The 22,341-nt window shown below is 35.6% G+C and overlaps 1 protein-coding gene across 1 annotated transcript in view; it reads left to right on the top strand.

Annotated features, from left to right (window-relative positions):
• The window catches only part of Tace (ADAM 17-like protease Tace), a 238,743-nt gene that overhangs the window by 159,327 nt on the left and 57,075 nt on the right, over positions 1-22,341 (top strand). Inside the window, exons 12-13 of the mRNA XM_090406973.1 lie at positions 3,440-3,541; positions 12,200-12,262. Of these exons, the coding sequence (XP_090263099.1) occupies positions 3,440-3,541; positions 12,200-12,262 (165 nt within the window). The remainder of the gene's footprint in view (positions 1-3,439; positions 3,542-12,199; positions 12,263-22,341) is intronic.

The raw sequence follows: 22,341 nt of genomic DNA, 5'->3' as shown, positions 1-22,341 counted from the left end.
TCATCTGTGTAGAAGTTGGATAAAAAGTGATGTTAGGAGGTTACCTTTATTTTTACGTGTTGTAACAGTGGTGCCATCTGGATTAAAGAGATGAAAATTCAAGTAAATAGAAGTTGCATCTGAGGGCCTTTGTGAATGACCAAAAGATATGGCTTCTATTTGGACAGGAGGCAAGTTTTCTACTATTGGTCTTTATGAAGTTGCATTTGGATTTGCTGATGTTGTTTTACATTTATTGCAAGCTTCGGCATATGCTGAATATGAAATTTGGGCTTTTGATGTGGGCTGCTTCTGGTATGCTGAGTTTTTTCCTTCAGTTGCTTTCATACACCTTCTGTTGAACTTGAAGCAGAGCTTGGAAAGTGGATGAGAATTTTGGCTACAATAGGGGATGAAAGCTTGTGCTAGTGAGGATAATCTCGGTAACTCATTCAATGCAGGTATCTGGGTTTTTTTTTAACCAGAAGAGCAGAAGTAATAGTCTGACCATGGTGGAAAGGAAGGGTAGTGCTTGTGCCTTTGTAATGCCAAAGAACATGGGATTGGGTGTGATCAGAGTGGGAGAGGGGAGCATTCTGTTTGAGTGGAAACTGTCACTAGATTGTGATCTGAGTTGCTATGAGGAGAGGTGGCCTGTACAGTGTATCTGGAAGAGCTGGTTAAAAAGAGATAAGAGGTATTGGGAAAGTTGGAGTTTTATCAGGAATTCAGATAGATAGATAGATGTATGATTTGCCTTAGTTCATTGCTTATAGTAAAAACTTCTGTGTCACATTCAGCTTGATCAGTAGTTTTGGAGGAGAAGAGCCAGCTGGAGTTATGGGCATTAAGGTCACCAAGGAAGATTACTTCAGTATTTGGATAGCTGCATTGCAGATGGTTGAGCTTCATGGAGAGAAAGGTGAATATGTCTGAGTGGTTTTCAGAGTTTGGAGAACAGTAAATGCTGATGACTGTCACTAAATGGGGCAGGGATACCTAGAACCAGAGCAGGTGATCCTAAATTTGGCATTCTCTAACAGGAAATGCCAGGTCACACAAAGGCACAGGTGCCACAGGAGTGTAACCTCAATGTCCACAACTCCAACTAGCTCTCCTTCTCCAATATTACTGATCAAGCTGAATGTGATGCAGAAGTTTTTACTATAAGCAATGAACTAATGCAAACCATACATATATCTATCTGAATTCCTGCTAAAGCTCCAACTTTCCCAATATCTCTTATTATTATTTTATTTTTTTTAACCAGCTCTTCCAGATATACCATACAGGCCACCTCTCCTCTTGGAGAATCAAACAAATGTGGCCTCACAGGGGGACATGAATAGATTGTAATGCCACAACATTGAACTGACAGTATGGAACTGTCAGTTCAATGTTGCAAAGTGTGAGGTTCAATAATAAATTTAGTTTAATCCTTTATCCAAGTGTGAGCAAACAAAGTTTGCACCTGAAAGTATCTTCAGGACTGGGGTAAGGTAGTGCCACTCGTTGCAAAGGTGGAGCAAGCTTACATCACTCCTATCTCAGTATCTCCCATAATGCAAAACACATCTCCTTGCGGATATGTATAATGTTATGCATTAAGGGAAGGGCCACTTCCCAGACTAGTTTCAACCTTTATTGAGGTCTCTTCAGTGGGAGCCAGGCCCAGATGTGGAGATACCAGGCCACAATCTTGTGAAAGTTTCCACACAAACAGAATGCTCTCCCCCCCCCCCCCTCCTCCTTTCAGGAAGAGTGTAATTTGGGACTGTGGTTGATGTGGATGCAGTTTGGATTTCTGTTACAAGCAGGAAGGTAGACCTAGATGCCTGTAACTGGTGATGAATGTCATTTATGTTGGAATTTATACCACGGATGTTGTGAAGTTCACGTGAAGGTTTGTTTGGTAGGGATTCTGGTATGTTTAGAATGTTGTCTTTGGTTTGATTTGTATTTGCTTGAATGAATTAGTTTTCAAGAGAGAGAGTGACTTATTTTGATTGCAGTGTCGCCATCATTATTTGTCTGTTTCATTTTTGGTTTATTGTTTGGAAATTCTATCAGGAAAGACTAAATTCCAACTCTGTTGGTTGGATAAAATTCTAAAATACAATCTTTGTTCTTTAAAGAAGAACAGGGAAAAACAAGAGCAAGAAATAATGTGGAGGCAAGCCATGATGATAGATCACAAGTAGAATCAGTTGTTAGAAAAGGAGACATTCAATTAACAGATGTGACCTGTAAGACATTCAATTAATAGTTGTGACCTGTAATAATAGAAGGTGGAAATCAAAATTGAATAAAGCAAAAACACTTATTCAGAGACAGATAAATTAAGAAATGAAATGTCTTCCTCTGAAAATAGGATCTCTTGAAAAATAAATCAGGAATTTTCACAGATGCATAACTGCTATGTAGTAACAGTGTCTCAATCATATTTTTATTTATGCTTCTTTAATTAATTTATTAATTTATTAATGCTATTAAAGTACACTCACTGTTTTTTTCAGTTCCATCCATGCAAGGTTTGAAACACAGCAGTTTTTAGTACTGTTGTGAGTGGACTGAAAGTCAGATAATGTGGGGACCCTTCTCTAGCCAATTTTTTTTTTTTTTAAATCCATTTGACAACACATGAAAGACATTTCAAAAATGTCTTTCATGTGTGAGATTAATACAGTGAAGCATAGTATTTTTTTTTTCATCACTTAGACAACCAGCTCAGAATCAAATAGAGCAAACTATTATGGTTCACTGCAGTAAATGCAAACATAAAATATGTTTTTTTTTGAAATCAGCAGTGAATTAAAAGAAAAGAAAACAGCCAGTCTCATACTTCTGCTTATTCTTTGTGTGGGTTATATGCATTATTACAGTTCTTTTATTGTATATCTGATGATGTTTCTATATGCATATTCATAATAAAATATGCAAAACTGATATGATGGGTAATCAGTTTTAGTGTATATTCTATGTACTGAATTTCATTCTTAAATTCTGTCTAGTCAGAATAAAGTTATATATAATTTCAGAATTATGTTTTGTATAATTTCAGAATGTTTTACCAAATTGCTTCTCTGCAGATGATCTGATTGATACAAAAACAGAGATAGCTTGAGAATTTTTCATAAGTATCTTGTATCTTAAATACCAAAATTTTAGTGAAATCTGTTCAGCTAACACATGCAAAAAGCAAGGCTAAAGAATATGGAACACAAGGCCTCAAACTTTTGTTTCTATTTAAAACTAAAAAAAAAAAAAAAAAAAGAAAAAGAAAAAGAAAAAAGATGACCCAGTACTTATTTGTGGTTATGTTTTCCAGAACTACACACATTTCATCAATTTGAATCACTAATGATTATTGAATCATTTTTAGATAAATTTATGATGTGCAATTTGAAACTGAAATGAAATTTTTGCATTGCTGTGTACAAATATTTGTATCTCTTAATAGTGACAAGAATGCACCATGCTGTCGTGACTGTCGGCTAGTTCCAGCTGAAACAATCTGTAGAGAACCTCAACCAAGTGCTTGCAAACGGGAAGCCATTTGCACATATCCTTTAAGTATTGATTTCCAAGCAATTATTAGTGTTCTGTCTGCATTCAGATTAAGCTAATTATAAATTCCCTATTTGAAAAGTATTTACTATCAGTGTAATGACTTCCTGTTCTACTCTTTCTTCATAAAGTTTGTTATATGAATTTTTCATAATAATAAACTGAAGCATACTTAAAACATAATTAACATACATGTGCTTAATATGCAGATTTAAATTATAAAAAATAATTATTATTTTTTTTGTAAGAATTTATTTTAATTCTGAACAAGCATAAAAACTGAATACTTTTCAAGTAGGAGATTTATAATTGGTTTAAGCCATTATGCTTTTTATACCAAATAGGAACTGAAGAGGAATGATAGGAAAGTAGAATGCATTGCCTGAAAGTATTTCAGTTGAACTTGCTGATTGTCTGATGAAAATGAACTAGAATATTCAGATGTTTGATCATCTCTATTATTCACTGAATAAATAAAATTACTTTCCATTTTACAGGTGAAAATTACTAGTAAATGTGCTAGTAAATACTGAATTGTATGAATTTGTTCACCATATATAACTTAATAAGAAATACCAAGTATTTTAAAAGAAAAATGTGATGCAAAGTAATGTTTATCATTGTGAAACTTTTTAGAATGGCCATTACAGGTGACTATATAGAGACTAATGATTTAGTGTCAATTGTCTTAGTATCCCATAATGCACGACACACATCATTGGAGTGTATTATGCTATGCATTATGGGAGGGGCCACTACCCAGACTGGTTTCAACCTTTATTTAGATCTCATCAGTGGGAACCAAACCGAGAAGGGAATACCAAGGTCGAAGTAATGAAGAAATCATATATTTCCCATGTACAAGTAGTGAGAAGATGTATCCCCTTATTATTAAATTACTCTGGATCAGAAATAAATGTTGAAAGTTTTTTCACTTGGTTTTACTATAAATTAAAGATTCCAAGAAACTGTATTCTTGGAATCTAATTGAAGGTACCTACGGCATAACTATAAACAACAAAATCACATGATACAGAGTAATAAACTTCAATGAAAGTTCAGATATTTCGTACAAAAAATAACAATACATCATCAGTGTGTAGAAGCAAGCAAATCAAAGAACAGAAATATAAGCTGCATACAACAATTGGTTTATCAATTAAAAATGGTTGTCACAAGCTAGAAATCAAAATTAATATTAATAAATAATATTAAAGCAATTTTTGATGTTTATATAAAATGAGAATCTCCCAAACTTTTGGGGGAGAGAGAGAGACGATAGTTCCATTTCAGGCTAGGCCAATGTAAAAGGGCTTCACACCTTTCTTTGAAAAGTGTTCATACTTAAAACTACTTCTATGGAGAAGACAAGTTTCGTCCCTACATTTTCTAGATTTAGAGAGATTATTTGGTTCTGGAGCTCACACAGTTAGATTAGCACAAGTTTTTCCTTGATACAGAACCAACTTCGCATGGCTAAAAAAGATTTAGCATCTAATATTCAGTCTGTTATAGATCTTGAAAGAAGGACTTCAGCTACTCTGGATGTCGAATTACTAGGTATCATTTTATGTGTTTCTAAACAAGCTTAACCCACTTTTTATGAAAGACATTCATATCCACTTATTCAAAAATATGAATCATTATGCCATAAGCAAAACTTTTCTACTTACAACACTTCTAATCAATGGGTTATTAACATTTCTGGATGCCTGTTGTCTGATGCTGAGACTAGTGTGTTAGCTAAAGGCCGTGATTTTGCTGTGACACTGAAATCCATTCTGTATCTTGATTATTTGCATAGTATCAAACACAATCTGTTGAGACTTTCAAGTGAAGATGCTAATAAATTATGCTTTAAAGTAGCTGCTTTACTCTTTAGAAGCAAATTACCTTCGTATAATGTATCTACTACTGAATTCCATACCCTGCTTTCATTAATATATCTATTTCGAAAGCGGATAAAGGAAAAGCTGTAATGGTAATGAATAAGGCCGACTATGAGAGGAAGATAGATTTACAGGATACCTGCACCCATCAAGAAATTAGTTATAACCCTACAAAAACTCAGAGTAAATCAAATAAGCTCCTTGATGAAATTGTTAGTTGGAATCAAAATACTTTATATTTATGCACCCATTTTGGATCCTTGTTTATATGGTCTCCCAGAAATTCATAAAGAAGGTTGTCCAGTAAGATCCATTATGAATTGTTTGACTCTCCCATCTATAGAATTGCTAAATTTCTTTCACTTTTATTAACTGGCCATATTGGACAATCCAGATCATTTATCAAGAATTCTACACATTTTCTCAAAAAAATCAAGAATATTCAAATAGTGTGGATATGTTAGTCAGCTTTGACATTGTTTTTTTCATTTACCAACATTCTGTTATCTGACACTATTAGTTTATTATATGATGATTTCCCTCCTTTTGTTTTGAAAATTTTTGAATTTGTTATATAATCAGGATATTTCAGCTGGAAACATGAGATCTATAAACAGATTAAAGGCACTGCCATGGCTAGCCCTCTACTTTTGGCAAACTATTATATGTTTTGAACCTTCAGGAAGATACTTTGTTCTCATCCATTCATTTTACTAGGGGTAAGTTCATTTTAAGGAGTAACCCCTACTAGGTTACCCCTATTAGGGGTAAGTTCATTTTCAGAGGCTCTAGCTGGGGGAGCCCAAAATTAGAAATTGGGTCCAATTTAAGGGACCCAAACAATGAAGGAGGAGTCCCAGAGCACTAGCACCTCGGGAATTAATAGAGCAAATAATATGTGCTCCTCTCTTTCAAGCTTACAACAGAAACTTCTCACTATCAAAAGTTTAATGGAATTGAATGGTTACAACCCTTATCAAATTCAACAGATAACTTTGCCTACCTTCCAACATGTGACAATTCTTCAGCACACCACAGAGTTCCAATTCCTTATATTTCTGGTATCTCTGAACCTATTGGTAGAATTCTGAAGAAGTATCACCTTATTCTCACATATTGTCCATCAACAAAATTTCACATCTGTTACCACCTACAAAAGACAACCTGTAGCCTCTATTTTTAGCTGGTGCTTACCAGATCCCTTGTGAATGTACTTTGATATACTTTGTGCAGACAAACTGTTCTGTCGTGGGGGAAAAAATTTAATGACATCAGTAGTATATTGAATACGTGAAATCTCAAAAGTCTGGTCTGGCACAGCATAGTATTGACACTAAACACAGTATCCTGTGGGATAAAGCTCATCTTTTCCATAGAAGCAGTTTTCCATAGAAGCAAAATATGAGCAGCTTTTAAATAATTTTCACATTTTCAGAGAAACTTGTGAAGCGTTTCTACACCTGCATCCATTAATTTTCTTAACTTTTCATTTTCACACAGCACTTTCTTGAAACTCCTAACTCCAAATCCATGTAAGTGCAATCCAAGTTTCATTGTATAGATCCTTTCATCTGTGCAATTCAGTCCATAGGTCAGCAAACTATGCACAATTCCTTATGCACGTAATATGCATTGATTTATTTGCAATCATTACTCTGCTCCTCAGCATGCCTTTATCATATAACATTGCAGTAGACTTGCATCTTTACTCTCTCACTCTACTTTTTTTGCTTTTTCAAATAACTCTTCCATATCTTTTCTCAAAATATTTTTAACCTTTCAAATCATTAAATGCCAGAACAATCAGTTCTTTCACCTTACTTTTTTGTGTTCTAATATCTTCACTAATATTAATAATTTTCATACTTGGCAAACAAAATGTAGTATGATTAATTACTCCTCTTATTATTGGAATTACTATAATTTTTTTTCTTGCTCTCCTTCTCTTATTTACATTTGTTGCAATTTACATAATGAAGTTTCATGTGGTATTCTGTCAGATGCCTTTACAAAATCCATTTATGTAGCCATTCCCTTTATCCAACTCATCTCTCACCTAACTTTTGGCAAAGCTGCATCTTACTTCATCTTATTTAAACTTTACAAGTTAATAGATTACTAAGGCATGATCTACCCTTCACAAGCCATGCTATCCCTCATAGACGTCAACACACAAAACTAAATAGAATATTGGAAATGAATACCATATGAAAACAGTAGTCCAGAAGATAAATGAAACAAATGGACTAAGGAATAGAGATTGCAAAATAGAGATATTATAGTCTTATCCACCCATTCCTGAATTCTCAGTGCCTCTGTAGCACAATTGGAAGAACAGTGATTCTTCCAATTGTGGAAGATCAATTCTTGTTGTGACAAGAAAAATCTTTATATAGGTTTTTTCAATTGAAAGTGAGTTAGTTGATCTCATATGGAGGTAGCAAGGTTTTTTTCTCCTGGAAACTCAGGTTTTTCATCTTGCATACAGACAAATCGGCCTTGAGTACACACACAATTTACAGACAAAAAATACTAGTGGTGGTGATGAGCAGTAGATGGCATTGGTATAGATGATGGTAGTGGCAGTTGGCTGTATTTGGTGGATTAAGTGGTGGAGACAGAGAGTTGTATAGCAGGTGCCTGCACTTGATGATTCTTTGGACTCCTTGGAGGCGTCTCATAATAATAATAATAATAATAATTCTCTTTTTGACCAACCTTTCCAATATGTTTACTACCACTCCTTCTACCACCACATTTATTGATTGGTCTCAGTAAATATGGTGGTAGAAGGAAAATTCTAAATTTACTACCACAGACTTAGATCCTCCTTTATGCAAAAGAATTATTTTGTCCTCCTTCCACTGTCTTGGGATTTTGCCAGAGCTGAGACTTAAAGTAATGAGCCTAGTCAAATGCATCGCCATTTACCCTCCACATTTTCTTAAAATGCAAGTCAATATCCCATCCAATCACACAGCTATATTTGCATTCAGATTCTGCAATATCGAAATTACATTTAATTCATCAACCTTTGTTCTCATATCAGTCCTTGTCACCATAATATCTTCACTTGGATGATATACTCTTTGCAAAATGGTCACTCAGTAGCTCAATAATTTCATCTGCTTCTCTTACCTCTCTACCATCTGCACTCATTTAAAATTATCCTTCCTCTACTTTGCACATAATGAAAAACTCTTTGGGATTACCTTTCACCTCTTCAGGTAATTTCTTCTTATAATCTGATTGTGCCTTCTTTACCATGCTAGTTACCTTTCTTGCTTGATCCTTGTATACTGTTCATGAGTTAGCTGGTCATCTTTATGACCAGCTAACTCAATCCTTATATACCCTCCACAACATTTTCTTTTTTTTACAGCTCATGCTTAATGATACCACTCATCCATCTAACTCCTGACTTCAGGTATACAGTGTGATATTGCTTCCTCCGGATATCCCTTGACACTCCCCCATGTACTGTGAACACTCTTCTTTTGCAGATCTTTATGCTATGGTGCTGCTTCAAGCTGCCTCCTAAGTGTATCATAATCACCTGCCTTTTACTTCCACATATATCTTCTTAACTGGAATTTCCATGTGCTACTTCCCAAGTCACGACCACATGATCAGTTGGAGGCAATGTAGCCACCTTAGTTATGAACAGATCTTCTGACTGTATAAGAAGATCCAACACTCTCGTACCCCACAGTCTCCTCCATCACATTCTGTTTCAAATAATTATCTCTCATTAAGGGTATAAATTCCATTTCCTTCCTGCCATATGATCTTTCCTCCTTCAGATCTATGTCTCTGAAGTTGAAGTGTTGAAGTCCTCCATAATAATTACTCAACTTGCACTCATTGTAGCATACTAATATGCTAATACATGTCTTTCTCTGACATCCTCTGGTCTCTAGCAGTGACCAAATTTACATTTTTTCTTATTGGCCTTGATTTCAGACCAGACTGACTCTAAAGAATTGCCATCTGCTTGACTGACTCCTAAATCTTGTTTGCTGCAATTCATCTGCTATCATCAGCAGTAAACCACTCCTTGTCCTGTCTACTCTATCCTCCCTGAAAATGGTAAATGCATTGTATTCTGTCCCTGTAGCTATGTCATCTGCTGTTAGCCAAGTCTCACTCATGTTTATACTGTTGGTGACAAAAACTCTTCCCTCTTATTTCTTATGCTTCTAGAATTAGTATATAGAAACTGTAGCATTCCCTTAGACACCCAGCCACCTTTACATACTGAATTGACTACCCCATTTGATATTGTTACCTGTGAGACTATATTCTGCATTTTTTGTTCATTCGCTTCATGGGTGCCTTCACACACGCTTGTCTGCATCCGCTTTTAGTTTTCCTGACTTTGCACTTCCACACTTTCAGTGAATAAAGCTCTCTCCAGACACCTAACGCCAAATCCATTTAAGTGCAGTCCATTAGCATTGTACATATCTTTCCGTTAATCAAACTCAGGCCATAGGTTCACAAACTGTACATCATTCCTTCTGCACAACCTGCATATTGATTCATTAGCTATCATTGCTCTCCTTCTCAGTTTGCCTCTATCATAGTGTGGTAGAAGACTTAATTCCATGAAAATTCATCGAAAGACAGTTTCCTGAATGGCAATTCATCAAACAAATTCGTCAAATAAAGAATTAATTGAACAACAATTTAATGAATGACAATTCATCGAAAAAGGCAATTTATCTAAGAAACAATTCCTCACAAATGCAATTGATCAAAAAAAACAATTCACCAATAATTTTTTGATAAATTATTTCATAATTCATCGAAAAAGAATTGTCTTGAAAACACTTGTTTTAAAATGTTTGGTAAGAATATCTAACATCATCCAAGATGTAGACAACATATGTAGGTAATCATTGAGATGTTATAATTATATTGTTGTTTTTTTTTACAACATTCCTACTACTTCGTTATGTAGATAGTGATTTATCTCTAGACAAAAAATTTCATTCTACCTAATTTTTTATAACATTTTTTTACAACAACAGTAATCAAATTGAAATCAAAACTCACAAATTTTAATATAGATCTTAACTATAAAATGTCATTAAATTTCATTCAGCTAGAGTGGAATTATTAATATCATTTTGAAACTTCTTTACCAAAATTTTCTAATATAAAAGTGATCCTATTGGAACTAAAACTGAACCACACAGACTTCTTGTGTGTTTTACAAATTATGACATTTTCGTGTATTCCACTATATCAGAGAGTTATTGCAATATAAAATTTTGACATGTTGTCCCTTTGTAGCCCCAAATATAGTTGAACTGAAAACTGGAACGGTTCGAAAAATTTTTGTAAGAGGTCCAAATACCAAATCTGAGTAAAATTCATCCCATATAACTGGTGTGTGGAGCCTCTGTAGTTCAGTTGGTATAAACAAAGCCCTTTAGTTAGAAAGACCTGAGTTCAAATTCCATGCATAACACAAAGAATTTTTATCAGTCCTTTTCAACCAAAGGTGAGTTATCTGGCCTCATATGGAGATGGCAGTTTTACTCCCAGAAACTCCGGCATTTCATCCCACAAACTAGTCCTCATGAACATACATATCTATGGACATAAAACATTTACTGGATGAGGAAGACAACGGGAAACCATCTTATTCTCTAATTATTCTCCATTGCTACTCCATCAACCATTCAGTTGAGAGAGAGTAGGATAAAAGGAATAATAATTAAGATATTTTACATAATCTTTTCCAGATTGTGTAAAACACGTAAAATACACGAAACACATATACTGATTGGAAGGAATATCCCTCAAAAAAAAAAGTCTCACACACCTACATATATAAAGGAATATCATGCTAAGCTTCAAGTACATCACAAGTTAATCCATTAAAAACTGTAGTTCTTTTTAATAAATACACTTTGCTTCACATGTCTTATAATTCATTTTTTGGCGAACTGTTCATTTGATCATTTGTAGTTTTGATGAATTGCCTTTCAGTGAAGTATGTTTTCGATTAATTACTGTTGAATGAAATTTCTTTTTCAAGGAACTGCCTTTCAATTAATTGCTTTTTTGATGAACTGTTTTTCAATAAAATTTTTTTTTCAATAAATTATTTTATTGAAAAATAAAATTTTCTGGATACCAGCAGAATCACAAACTTCGCTCTGTCGCTCTTCTTTTTCGCTTTTTCCAACAACTCTTTAACATCCTCCCTCAAACAATAATTCTGCTGGCTAGTTTTTAACTTTAGCATAGGGTGGCTTCTTTCATTATGTCCTCATGAACAGTTTTGGGTGTTAAGGCATTTTTCTGCAGATGCTTCATTATCTGGCTGTCATATGAACAGCCTTTCAGAAATTGTGGTTATCTAGCTAGCTCAAGCAGAGAGCCAAGTACTTGAGTTAGTAATTAATTGATTTTGATTGGGTATCTGGATAACTGAGAGATTAACTGTAATTAAACATTGAAAGCCTACTGATTTTTGTTTTCTTGATAGGTGATTACTTATACATATTCATGACTAATATAAGAACATATTATTGAACCTTCATCGCTTATATAAACATTGAAAACTAAAGCAGCACATTAAAATGTAATGCATAGATGCTACATAATTTAATACAGACCCAATCCTTATTTTATAAAATAACTTCTTAACAACTGAGGTTTGTACATTGTAGAGGTTTATGTATTTTAAATATTTAGATTAATATATTAAATGCATTTCTTTGCACATATTTTCCTTAACACTCTTTCACAGGAGAAACTCCTGACTGTCCACCTTCTCGTCATCAGTCCAATGGATCTTCATGTTTAGACAGGTGATTTCTTTGATTTAAAAAAATATCATCTAACTTTTTGATACTGATTTTTTTTTTTTTTTTCATATCTAACAGAACATAATTTATTAACTAAGAATTTGTTTAATTACTAACAAACTTTTTTGCTATAAGACTGTTACTACTATTGAAGTAATTAGAAGTTTATGTCAAAAAGTTATTTGATGGGTGAATAAACAATGTTTACACTAAAGATAAATAATTGAGTTACAGAAGTATCTTCCAGAGTCTGCATAGCTCCTTTGGTATTAATAATACCATTTGATTGTAAAGACTTGGGTTTAAATCCTGTGAAGAGCCATTATAATTACTTGCTAACTTGAGGTTGAGTTAATTGGTCTCATGTGGAGATAGAAGATTTTTCATTTCCATAAAGAAGACAAACCAAGGTAGATAATACTTGCTTTGGTAGATATAGAAAACATAGATAGGATTAACTGCCCTGCCACTAAGCCAAGCTGCTTAGTCTTGACAGTAACTGGATCTAACACATTAAGGGAAAGGCGATGTATTTTCATTATATGATGTTATGATAGAAATTTACCATTTTAGACATATATGGCTTTTCTTCATGTGACATGGAAAACCATTTCCTCCTATTATGAAATGTTTTCTATCTTCATATTATATATTTTACCCTTTATATAACCTTGTTTGGCTCCCAGGGATATTTCCTTTTTAGAAACTGGCAAATTTATATTTTTAACTGTGCCAGCCAGTTTCCTATAACAAGAATATAATTCAAGTTCAGGGAAATATTCCTAAGTCTACAGGCATATACCTTAATGTAGAATTCACACTCGAGTATATAGAGCTTGGTACCTTGCAGTCATGACCTAAGATCTAATCTCAAACATATATTTATCTAAACTCCTTCCCACTATTGGTTCTATTTTCACAAGTGGTAGCTTGACACCTCAAAATCAGGCATGACTTAGGTTTAAGTAACAAAACATGTTTATTAATACTAAAAGACAAGTACATAAATTATGCATCAAATTATTAAGACTTCCAAGTTCCTAGCTAAGTGAATATCTTATGCTGAGCTAGACAAACAGTTCAATACTAATCAAACTCTTTTACATAAGCTGACATGCTAAATCATATAATACTAATGGAAAATAAAACAATGTCGCATTCAAATTAAATCCTTTCATCCTATTACTCTAAAACAGATAATTCACAACTCACTTCTTTCTTAATTAAATTTGTTCAACTTAAAAAAAGGTTCTCACTACTTCAATCATATACAAATTAGAGATTCATCCTATACAATTCTTTGTTTAATAGAATTGGCTGTATTAATTACTTTATCCTATCAAAGTTCTCTAAAATGTCCTCATTTTCTTTATCAAGACACAAATTCTATCTTCTAACAAATCCAAGACATAAAACAAAAGATCTCTACATTACCAAGTCCTTCCGAAGGTCTGTTAACGACCATGTGTTGCTCGGGTCATCCTTCGTCTTTGCTATCTCTGGGTCAGGCCTCGTTTTGTTCCTCTCACTGCTACCGGATACAGTCTGGTTATGGCTGGAACTACGGGTTTTCTCCACTCCCTCGGGTGGGTCATCCAGCGACTGGCACAATTGTGCATGAGCTATTGATTCTCGTACGGCTCTCTGCAGAATATTTCTCAGCGCTATCAGGAATATGGCCCACTGTCCGATGACATAGCACCCCAGCTCTTTCTATCTCCGATCGCTCGTCGAGAGTCCTCGATATCGAAATACCGGAAAGACTAAAAAAAAAGAGAGCTTGCAACTTGGCGCGTATTGCCTTATATATTCTTTTTCAGCACCCTCTTTCTCTGTATTCTTTTTCCGCACGATCCTTAACTTACATCGCTCTTAGGTGATCCTTTGCTTTCCTCCTTGCTACTAAGTGTTGTTTTCGAGGAAAGTGCGCTTACGTCAGCTTTCCCATAAGCTGCAACCTTCAGCATTACAGTAGGCATGTGCGGTCCAGACGTGACCTTTGATCTATTAGTCATTGCCTGTCTGGCGACTTATGATATTTTAGTAGCTTAATAAGACATAAAACAAGCTAGCATTTCCTTTACATATAATGCTAATCTGACATAATTCCCGATCTTAGCTTTCCGTCTGACAATAAATATTTCCAATACATTACACATACTGATATATACTTTCACATACAATAAACTAGGTGGTTCTCACCTTCCACTAGTAAGCAGGTATTATGCAATTTTTTTATATTTTTGTTAACCTTTCATGTTAGATTCCTGAATGAATAACTTGTCAAGAAGTTCTCCATTCAGGATCTAACACTCCTCTTACATGCAGACGTTTGATGCATGAATTAGCTATTTTGTGTAACAAGGTAGTTATACATAATAAGTTTAAAGAAATTGTTTTAGAATACTGGCAGCAGTGTTGTCACTACTTGCTTTTCTACTCTAAGTAATGCAGCCTGAAGTGTGATGTAGTAATAAAAGAACTATAGAGACTGTTCAAAAAAAAAAGAGAAAGAGAGAAATTATGGACCGAAATTGTCAAAGGAATGACATGGCCATTATTTTTTTAATTACCATTAACGTTATTGAAGAAGTCTCAAGAAGCATATTTTTTAAAGAAATTAAAACACACAAGTCACTTTCAGATACCTCATTTCTTTCAAACCAATAACCTAATTTTTTTCAAACAAATATATACAACAATCCTTCTATTGTTCCATGCATCTTAGCTGGTATGTTGCTATCATGTCAAATTCATCTGTTGTATTTTCACAAAAACTTAATCAATTTCCCTTTTTTGTTTGCTTCCAATCCTGAGAAAAAGATGTTTCGAGTGTCCCAAATCTGGTGTGTAAAGTAGGTGAGAGCCATGGATATGCTGCAATTTGTAATAACTCCTTATCAAATTTGTGAGGATGTGCAATGGTTGACTTTTAGTTAGAAAGACTTGAACCTGAATTCCAGTGACAGAAGGCAATTGGCTAATCTGATATGGAGGTGACAAGTTTTTTCCTCATAGAAACTTTTTTTTATCTTGCAAAACAGACAAACCATTCAAAGAACACTCAAACATGCCTCACATTCCTGTACACTCAGGACCATATGTCATGGTACATCCTTCAGTACAGAAACCAGGTTTTCCAGAAGATTGTTTGTAATGCTGTTTCTGATTAAATAATCTCAAAAATGTTCCTGTAGAATTCATAATTCAGCCTAGGGGAAGAAATTAGTGATGCACCACTATATAACAATTAAGTGATCATTATTATTATCATGCCTTTTTGTGCTTGACATTGGAGGATCAAATCTTGAATTAATTAGCTATTTTCTCCAAATATGCTGTGCTTGTTAAATATTTCATATATTTCCATGGCTATCTTACCAAGTTTGCAGTGGAACAAATTACATTCACATTTGTTTATCATCACTTTTTGTGGCTGTCTCACCTAGCTTGCACCAGAACAGAACACATACACACATTTGTTTTATCACATCAGTTTCATATTTTTCTATCTGACAGCAAGAAAAAATAATTTCATTTTAAATCAGTTCACTCACAATTAAGTCAAGCTGCCAACTTACCCATCCCGAATAAAGTATCAAAAATATCTGTCTGAAGATATTTTTGATCACCTCTTGTACCCATATGCAAAAGAACTGATAATGTACCAAGAATTGCAGAGAATAAAACTGATAAGAAATATGGGATCAACAAAATAACAAAAATTTTGTATTCCCAAAGGAAGTATGTGAGGCAGTTCAGCCCTAACTATTGGAAACTGGGGTCAGCTAATCTCTACCCTTAGTTATGAATAGCTGGCCCAAGACTATCTGGGGAAGAAAGTATGACAGATGGTTGCTGCCATTTTGTGGTCCCTTATCCTAACTCTATACAACTAGTCTTATGATCTTGGTTAAATTCTAAACAAATAAGCTCTGGGGCCCTTAAAATAAGGATCATAAAAGTGAGGCTATTGCTAGATTGTCTCAACATTTTTTCAGTGTTGCCAACCAGAAAAGACAAAATATCACTACAAGTCTGTCAAAATTCCGCTACACTACGCTGGTATAATGTTTGCTCATCAATCACTACAGCACACTAAACCTCCCCGTCTCTTTCATCACGCATCCGTAATGAGGCGACTGTTGATATTGACTTTATATACACATTCAAAACTATAGCCAGTTGTTGAATAATAACAATAATGTAGGCATAATTACCGTAAAGGGAGAAAAGTCACAAAAGAAAAAATACTCCAGGTCCAGGCCCGGCTGAATTTAACCATTGTAGTCTTCGATTTCTGATGTCTGCAATTTATGACCACTTACTTATAATGGGCATTCCATTAACAAATTCACCAAATCACTTCTGTGTCCTGTGAATTAGGGTGTTATTGCTACCTTCAGTACATATTATTTAACAAATACTTTTTTTCCCAGGCTATTGCTGCTACTGAGGGTGAGAAAACCCTCAAAGATGTTTGGAAGTAATATATTATCTTACATTATACAAAGGATGTAGATGCAGCATAAAGTGAGGTGAGAGCAGAGATATGAATGGTGTTTGGATGAAGCTGCTGAATCTGTATGTTCCTAAATTCATAGAATACAACAAAGACAAACCTTACAAGAGATTGGTGACAAGATGTAGAGCAGTTGCTGAATGGAGGAAGACCTTCAAAGACCTTATACAGCTAGAAGCACTGAAAGTTGCAGAAGAAAAGGAGAGAGACAGAAAAACACGAAGAGGATGCACTCCCCTTTTAACCAAATAAGGCAATTCAGTTGTTTGAGGAAATAGACCCCAACTTGGAGAGATTTAGCAAAATAGACAATGAATGCAAGTTGCAATTGCTTGCTACAGAGAAATTTATGCAGAAAAGAAAAGGCACACTGTGCAGACTAAGTTGAACATAATGTATAAAATTTAAAGAAGCCCACTCCTGCTGCCACCTCACTCCCTGAAGATGAGCCTAGACCTTCTACAAGTTATGCATCTGGTGAACCATTCTCAGACTGCTTTGTTGCAATTCCTGAATTTCAAGAATTTGTTGTTAACTAGCTAGCTTTCCCTGCCTCTTCCAATGAATCAGCCAATTAATAAAACAGCAGCCTTGAAGAATTATTCTTGCTTCTTGTGTTTCTAGCCTGATTATTTCACTGTAAACACACAGATGCACTGTACAGTAATGTTTCAGTATTTGTTACACTGTATATACAGAGTGATTATAAAATAACGTCAAGTGTTCAGAGCCCTCTAGTGAGTAATGTATTGGATGAAACACACCAATATTCGGTAGACGTACACAGTGGAGCATGGGGATTCGATTTAACGGAAAAAAAAAAGTACCAAAAGTCGCCAACAGGGAAATTTTGGCACTGTTTTCTGAGTAAAATGCATTAATTTGCATTATCGTGTTTCTTGTGAGCAATCATGCAATAAAAGGAAAGCCTGTGAGATTTCTTATCATTCGTAGACGAACTGCTTTTCGATGCCGCTTACCTTACGTGAGCGTGTTTTGTTAGTCACACTCTATTATCAGCAGAACAATAATGCCGGTGCTTGTCTTCGTGATTTTCGGTGTATGAAAAATTTACGAAAAGGACCGATTAGCCTAACAAACTTATGAAAACTGATTGGGCGATTTGAAACTACTGGAACTCTAGCAGTGCGGGTAGGCAGGGGCTGCAAACCAATCAATCATCAACAAGTTGCAACTGCTATTGTAGAACAGGAGATGACGAATGTGCAGGGTACCAGCAGTGCATGAGCAATATCCCGGCAAGCAGATATCGTATACACAATGGTGTGGAAAATCCTACATCAGATGTTGAAGTTTTACCCCTATAAAATCATTCATGTTCAAGAATTGCGCCCTGGTGATGTGACCACACAAATCGACTTATCTTTGAGATTCTTAGCGCTCATGGAAGTGGATGATGCATGGCTGTGGCAGATTTTATGGAGTGACGAAGCGCGCTTTTATTTGAACAACGATATTAACACATGCAACTGTCGCATATGGGCTGCAACTAATCTGCACGTGTCTGCAGATGCCTATCCACTCGCCCAAAGTCATAGTGTGGTGCAGATTTACGGCATCTTTTATCATCGTTCCTTACTTTTACGAGGAAAATTGCCAAAATGGACCAGTGACCTGTTCCGTCAGTGCTAACAGGTATGCCAATATGCTACAGAACTTTGTGGTTCCACAACTGCAGCAAAGAGGATGTCTCGATTCGACCATCTTCATGCAGGATGGTGCATCACCCCACATCGGACTTCAGGTACAGCGTGTTTTGTGACAACATTTCTCTGACAGAAGAATCATTAGTCATGCATTTCCCATGCCATGGCCACCGAGATCGCCTGATCTCAATCCTTGTGACTTTTGGCTGTGGGGATCTCTTAAAAGCATTGTGTATCAAGGACATGTACTCGATATTCCAACTTTGAAAGATCAAATAACGTTACACATGAGACAAATCAATTCCGATATGTTGCAAGCCACTGTGGAAAATGTCATGCACCATATGCAGTTCATGGAACATCAGAATGGTGGTCATATTGAACCGCATTTCTAATTAACAATAAATGTCATGAAATTGATGTGTGCTGCTTCTCATTTGCCATTTAGTCATTCATTAGTCACACCTACTAAAATTAATTTGGCAGTGCCAAAATTTCCCCTGTTGGCGACTTTTGGTACTTTTTTTTGTTAAATCGAATCCCCATGTTCCACTGTGTACATCTACCGAATATCAGTGTGTTTCGTCCAATATGTTATTCGCTAGAGGGCTCTGAACACTTGACGTTATTTTATAATCACCCTGTATATCTATACACTGTACAGACATACAGTGTACATTTATTTTTTATTTATTACACTGTATATCTGTATCATACTGTACACTGTATGTTGCCAGCCTGATTGGCCAAGTAGGTTTGACTCCCACCATTGCATGGATGTTTGTGATCATCTTTAGGTGAGAGATGAATTTCCAGTGAGAGACCATCACTCTGCTTATTGGAGGTCTTTAATGGCTTGAAAAAGTTCCATGATTGGTCTCTAGAGCAATATTCCCAGAGTATATAAAGAAGAAAATAAAAAATGAAAAATTAATAAAATTAGAAAAAAAATTATTGGCATTTAGTTAGACATTATATTGTATTGGCATTTAGTATCATACTTTTCAATTTTAACACCAAAATTTCATTCCCTTTGAAGAGTGTAATTTTGGTGTTAAGATTGAAAAGTATATATATATATATATAAAAATGTTGGTGTTAAAACTGAAATGTATGATATAAATGCCAATACAATTTTATATATATATATATAAACAAATTGATGAAATGAGTGGAAGGAGGGTAATTATTAGGGGATTTCAACTATGGTAACATTGATTGGAAAGAGGAGAGGACACATTTGAGGAAGGAAATGGATTTTATTTAATTATTAAGGGATAACTATTTGAGACAGCATGTAATTGAAAATACTAGGGGTGTGAGAGTGCGTGACCTGGTAATAGCATCTGAGAATTTGACTGTAATGAATATGACCATGTTGCCACCTATTGATGAGAGTGATCATAAGGTCTTGGCCTGGGAGGTGGCTAAAGGTGTGGAATTTTCGATTAAGGCAGAGTATATGTGGAATTACCTTGCTGGCAAGTATGACAAGCTCAAGAGATTGCTTGGATCCGTGCCAAGGCATGTACAACTGCAAGGGCTGGATGCCGATAGAGCATGGGAAGTGGTCAAGGAGCATTTACAGGAAGTTATGGCTGATTGTATACCTAGGGTCCGAATAGTAAAACAAGTAGGGGTTAAATGGATGAATAACGCCATTAAGCTTGAGCTGCAAAAAAAGAAACAACTGTGGAGGGAATTTAAAGAAAGAGGTGACCTGCAGGCACACGAACGGTATAAAGTGCAGGCCAGAAGGGTAACGAGTGTGGTAAAAAAAGCAAAAGCTGATTATGAAAGGAAACTAGCTATGCAAGCTAAAGAGAATCCCAGGCAGTTCTTTCAATATACTGCAAGCAAAAAAAAAACTGTACACGGCAAAATGATTTTAAGGAATGACAATGGTAAGGAGGTCACTGAATCAGTCAATATAGTGGAGTTACTGAGCGAGCACTTTGCAAAAGTATATCATCCAGGTGGTGACATTGAAAAAATGAAGGAACCATTAATTTATACGGGAATTGTGATGAATGAAATGGAGATGAATAGTCTATTACAGAACCTTAATGTGAATACATCTGTGGGATTGGATGGTATATGGGCATGGGTCTTGCGTGAAGCAGCTAAAGAATTATCAGTGCCCTTGACCATGTTGTTTAATCTGAGTCTTGGGTCTGGTTTAGTCCCGAAGGCATGGAAAGAGGAGAAAATAGTTCCACTGCATAAAGGAGGATCCAAGACTACGGTTGCAAATTACCGACCGATCAGCATATCAGGAGTCGTTGTCAAGGACTTGGAGAAAGTAGTCAAGGGAAAAATACAGGAATGGATTGATGAAAATGAGGGACAGCATGGCTTTGTCAAGAGTAGATCATGCCTCAGTAACTTGCTCAAGTTTTATAACAAGGTGACGGCTGAACTGGATAAGGGTAATGGGTTTACAGTGATACTACTGAACTTGGCAAAGGCGTTTGACAGGATACCACATGGAATTGTAATCCGTAAACTACAACATATGGGAATGGATATAGGGTTGGTGAAATGGATAGGTGGGTGGTTGATGGAGAGATATCAAAGAGTAGTTTATTCAGGAGTAGAGTCCAAAAGACAGCCTGTGACTAGTGGTGTGCCGTAGGGTTCAGTTCTTGGACCACTGCTGTTTAATTTGTTCATTAACAATATAGGGAAGGATCTAAGAGGAACAGTTCATTTGTTCGCTGATGATGCAAAGTTGGGTAAGGCAATAGTGAATGCAGAAGATGTCAAAATCTTGCAGGATGACTTGGATAGATTGGAATTCTGGGCTAAGGAGAATGGATGTCAATTTAATGTGACAAAATGTAAGGTTATGCATTTGGGGTGAAAAGATTAGCAGCAGTATACTACATGGGTGGAACCGTACTCCAGGAGATTGATGAGGCCAGGCACTTGGGAGTGTTGGTGAATAGGGAGATGAAGTTTAGGGAGCACATTGCAAAAGTAGCTAAATCAGCTCATCAACTCACTTGGGTGTTGAAAAATATCTTGACGAGCAGAGGCAAGCAAGTTATTGTACCTCTGTACCGAGCCTTAATAAGACTTCATCTCGACTACTGTGCCCAGATTTGGTGACCTCGGTTACTTCTTGATGGGGAGGAGGTGGAGAGGATCCAGAGGCAAGTGACTAAGATGATAGTGGGTCTATGGAATGAACCATATGAGAACAGGTTGAAGATATGTGGATTACAGAAATTAGTTGATAGGCGGAAAAGGGGAGATATGATTGAAACATTCAAATTGCTAAAGGGTTTCTATAAGATTAATTCAGAGGATATTTTTGAGATCAGGACTGGTGGTGGTAGAACTAGGGGACACCTATGGAAGCTGGGCAATAGTGTGGTTAGCAGGGGTGTTAGAGCTGGGTTCTTTACTTTTAGAGTGGTAAATGAGTGGAATAAGCTGCCAGAGTCTGTTGTGGGTGCCATGATGGTGAGTGAGTTCAAGGCAAGGTATGATAGATACTGTGAGAATGTCGTATAGTTGTGTGGATATGTTTAGGGCCTCCCTCGATGAGTCTAAGGACTCCCTGGAGTCACCCGTGATGATGATGATGATGATAATAATAATAATATATATATATATATATATATATATATTTGAAAAAAATAGATTTAATGACTCCAAGACCGAGATAACATATAAAGATTTTAATGATAAATACTACTATATAGTTTCGGCACATAGCAGCCTTCTTCAGGTATTTATAAAGGAAAGGAATACTAATAAACATTGAATTATTTAAACAAACTGTAAATTACAGGTACAAATTGCCTCACATAATCGATACATAAAAACGTTGTATTTTTCAAGTTGTTCCAACTGGCGTGCCATTGTTTGTTGCAATTGTGCGTGCA

The sequence above is a fragment of the Typopeltis vanoorti genome, chromosome 17 (genome assembly GCF_054136105.1).
Source record: "Typopeltis vanoorti isolate ZY-2024b chromosome 17, IOZ_Tvanoo_1.0, whole genome shotgun sequence".
Lineage (NCBI taxonomy): Eukaryota > Metazoa > Arthropoda > Arachnida > Uropygi > Thelyphonidae > Typopeltis > Typopeltis vanoorti.
Note: the sequence above shows the minus strand (reverse complement) of the source record. Positions and strands in the feature narration are given on the sequence as shown.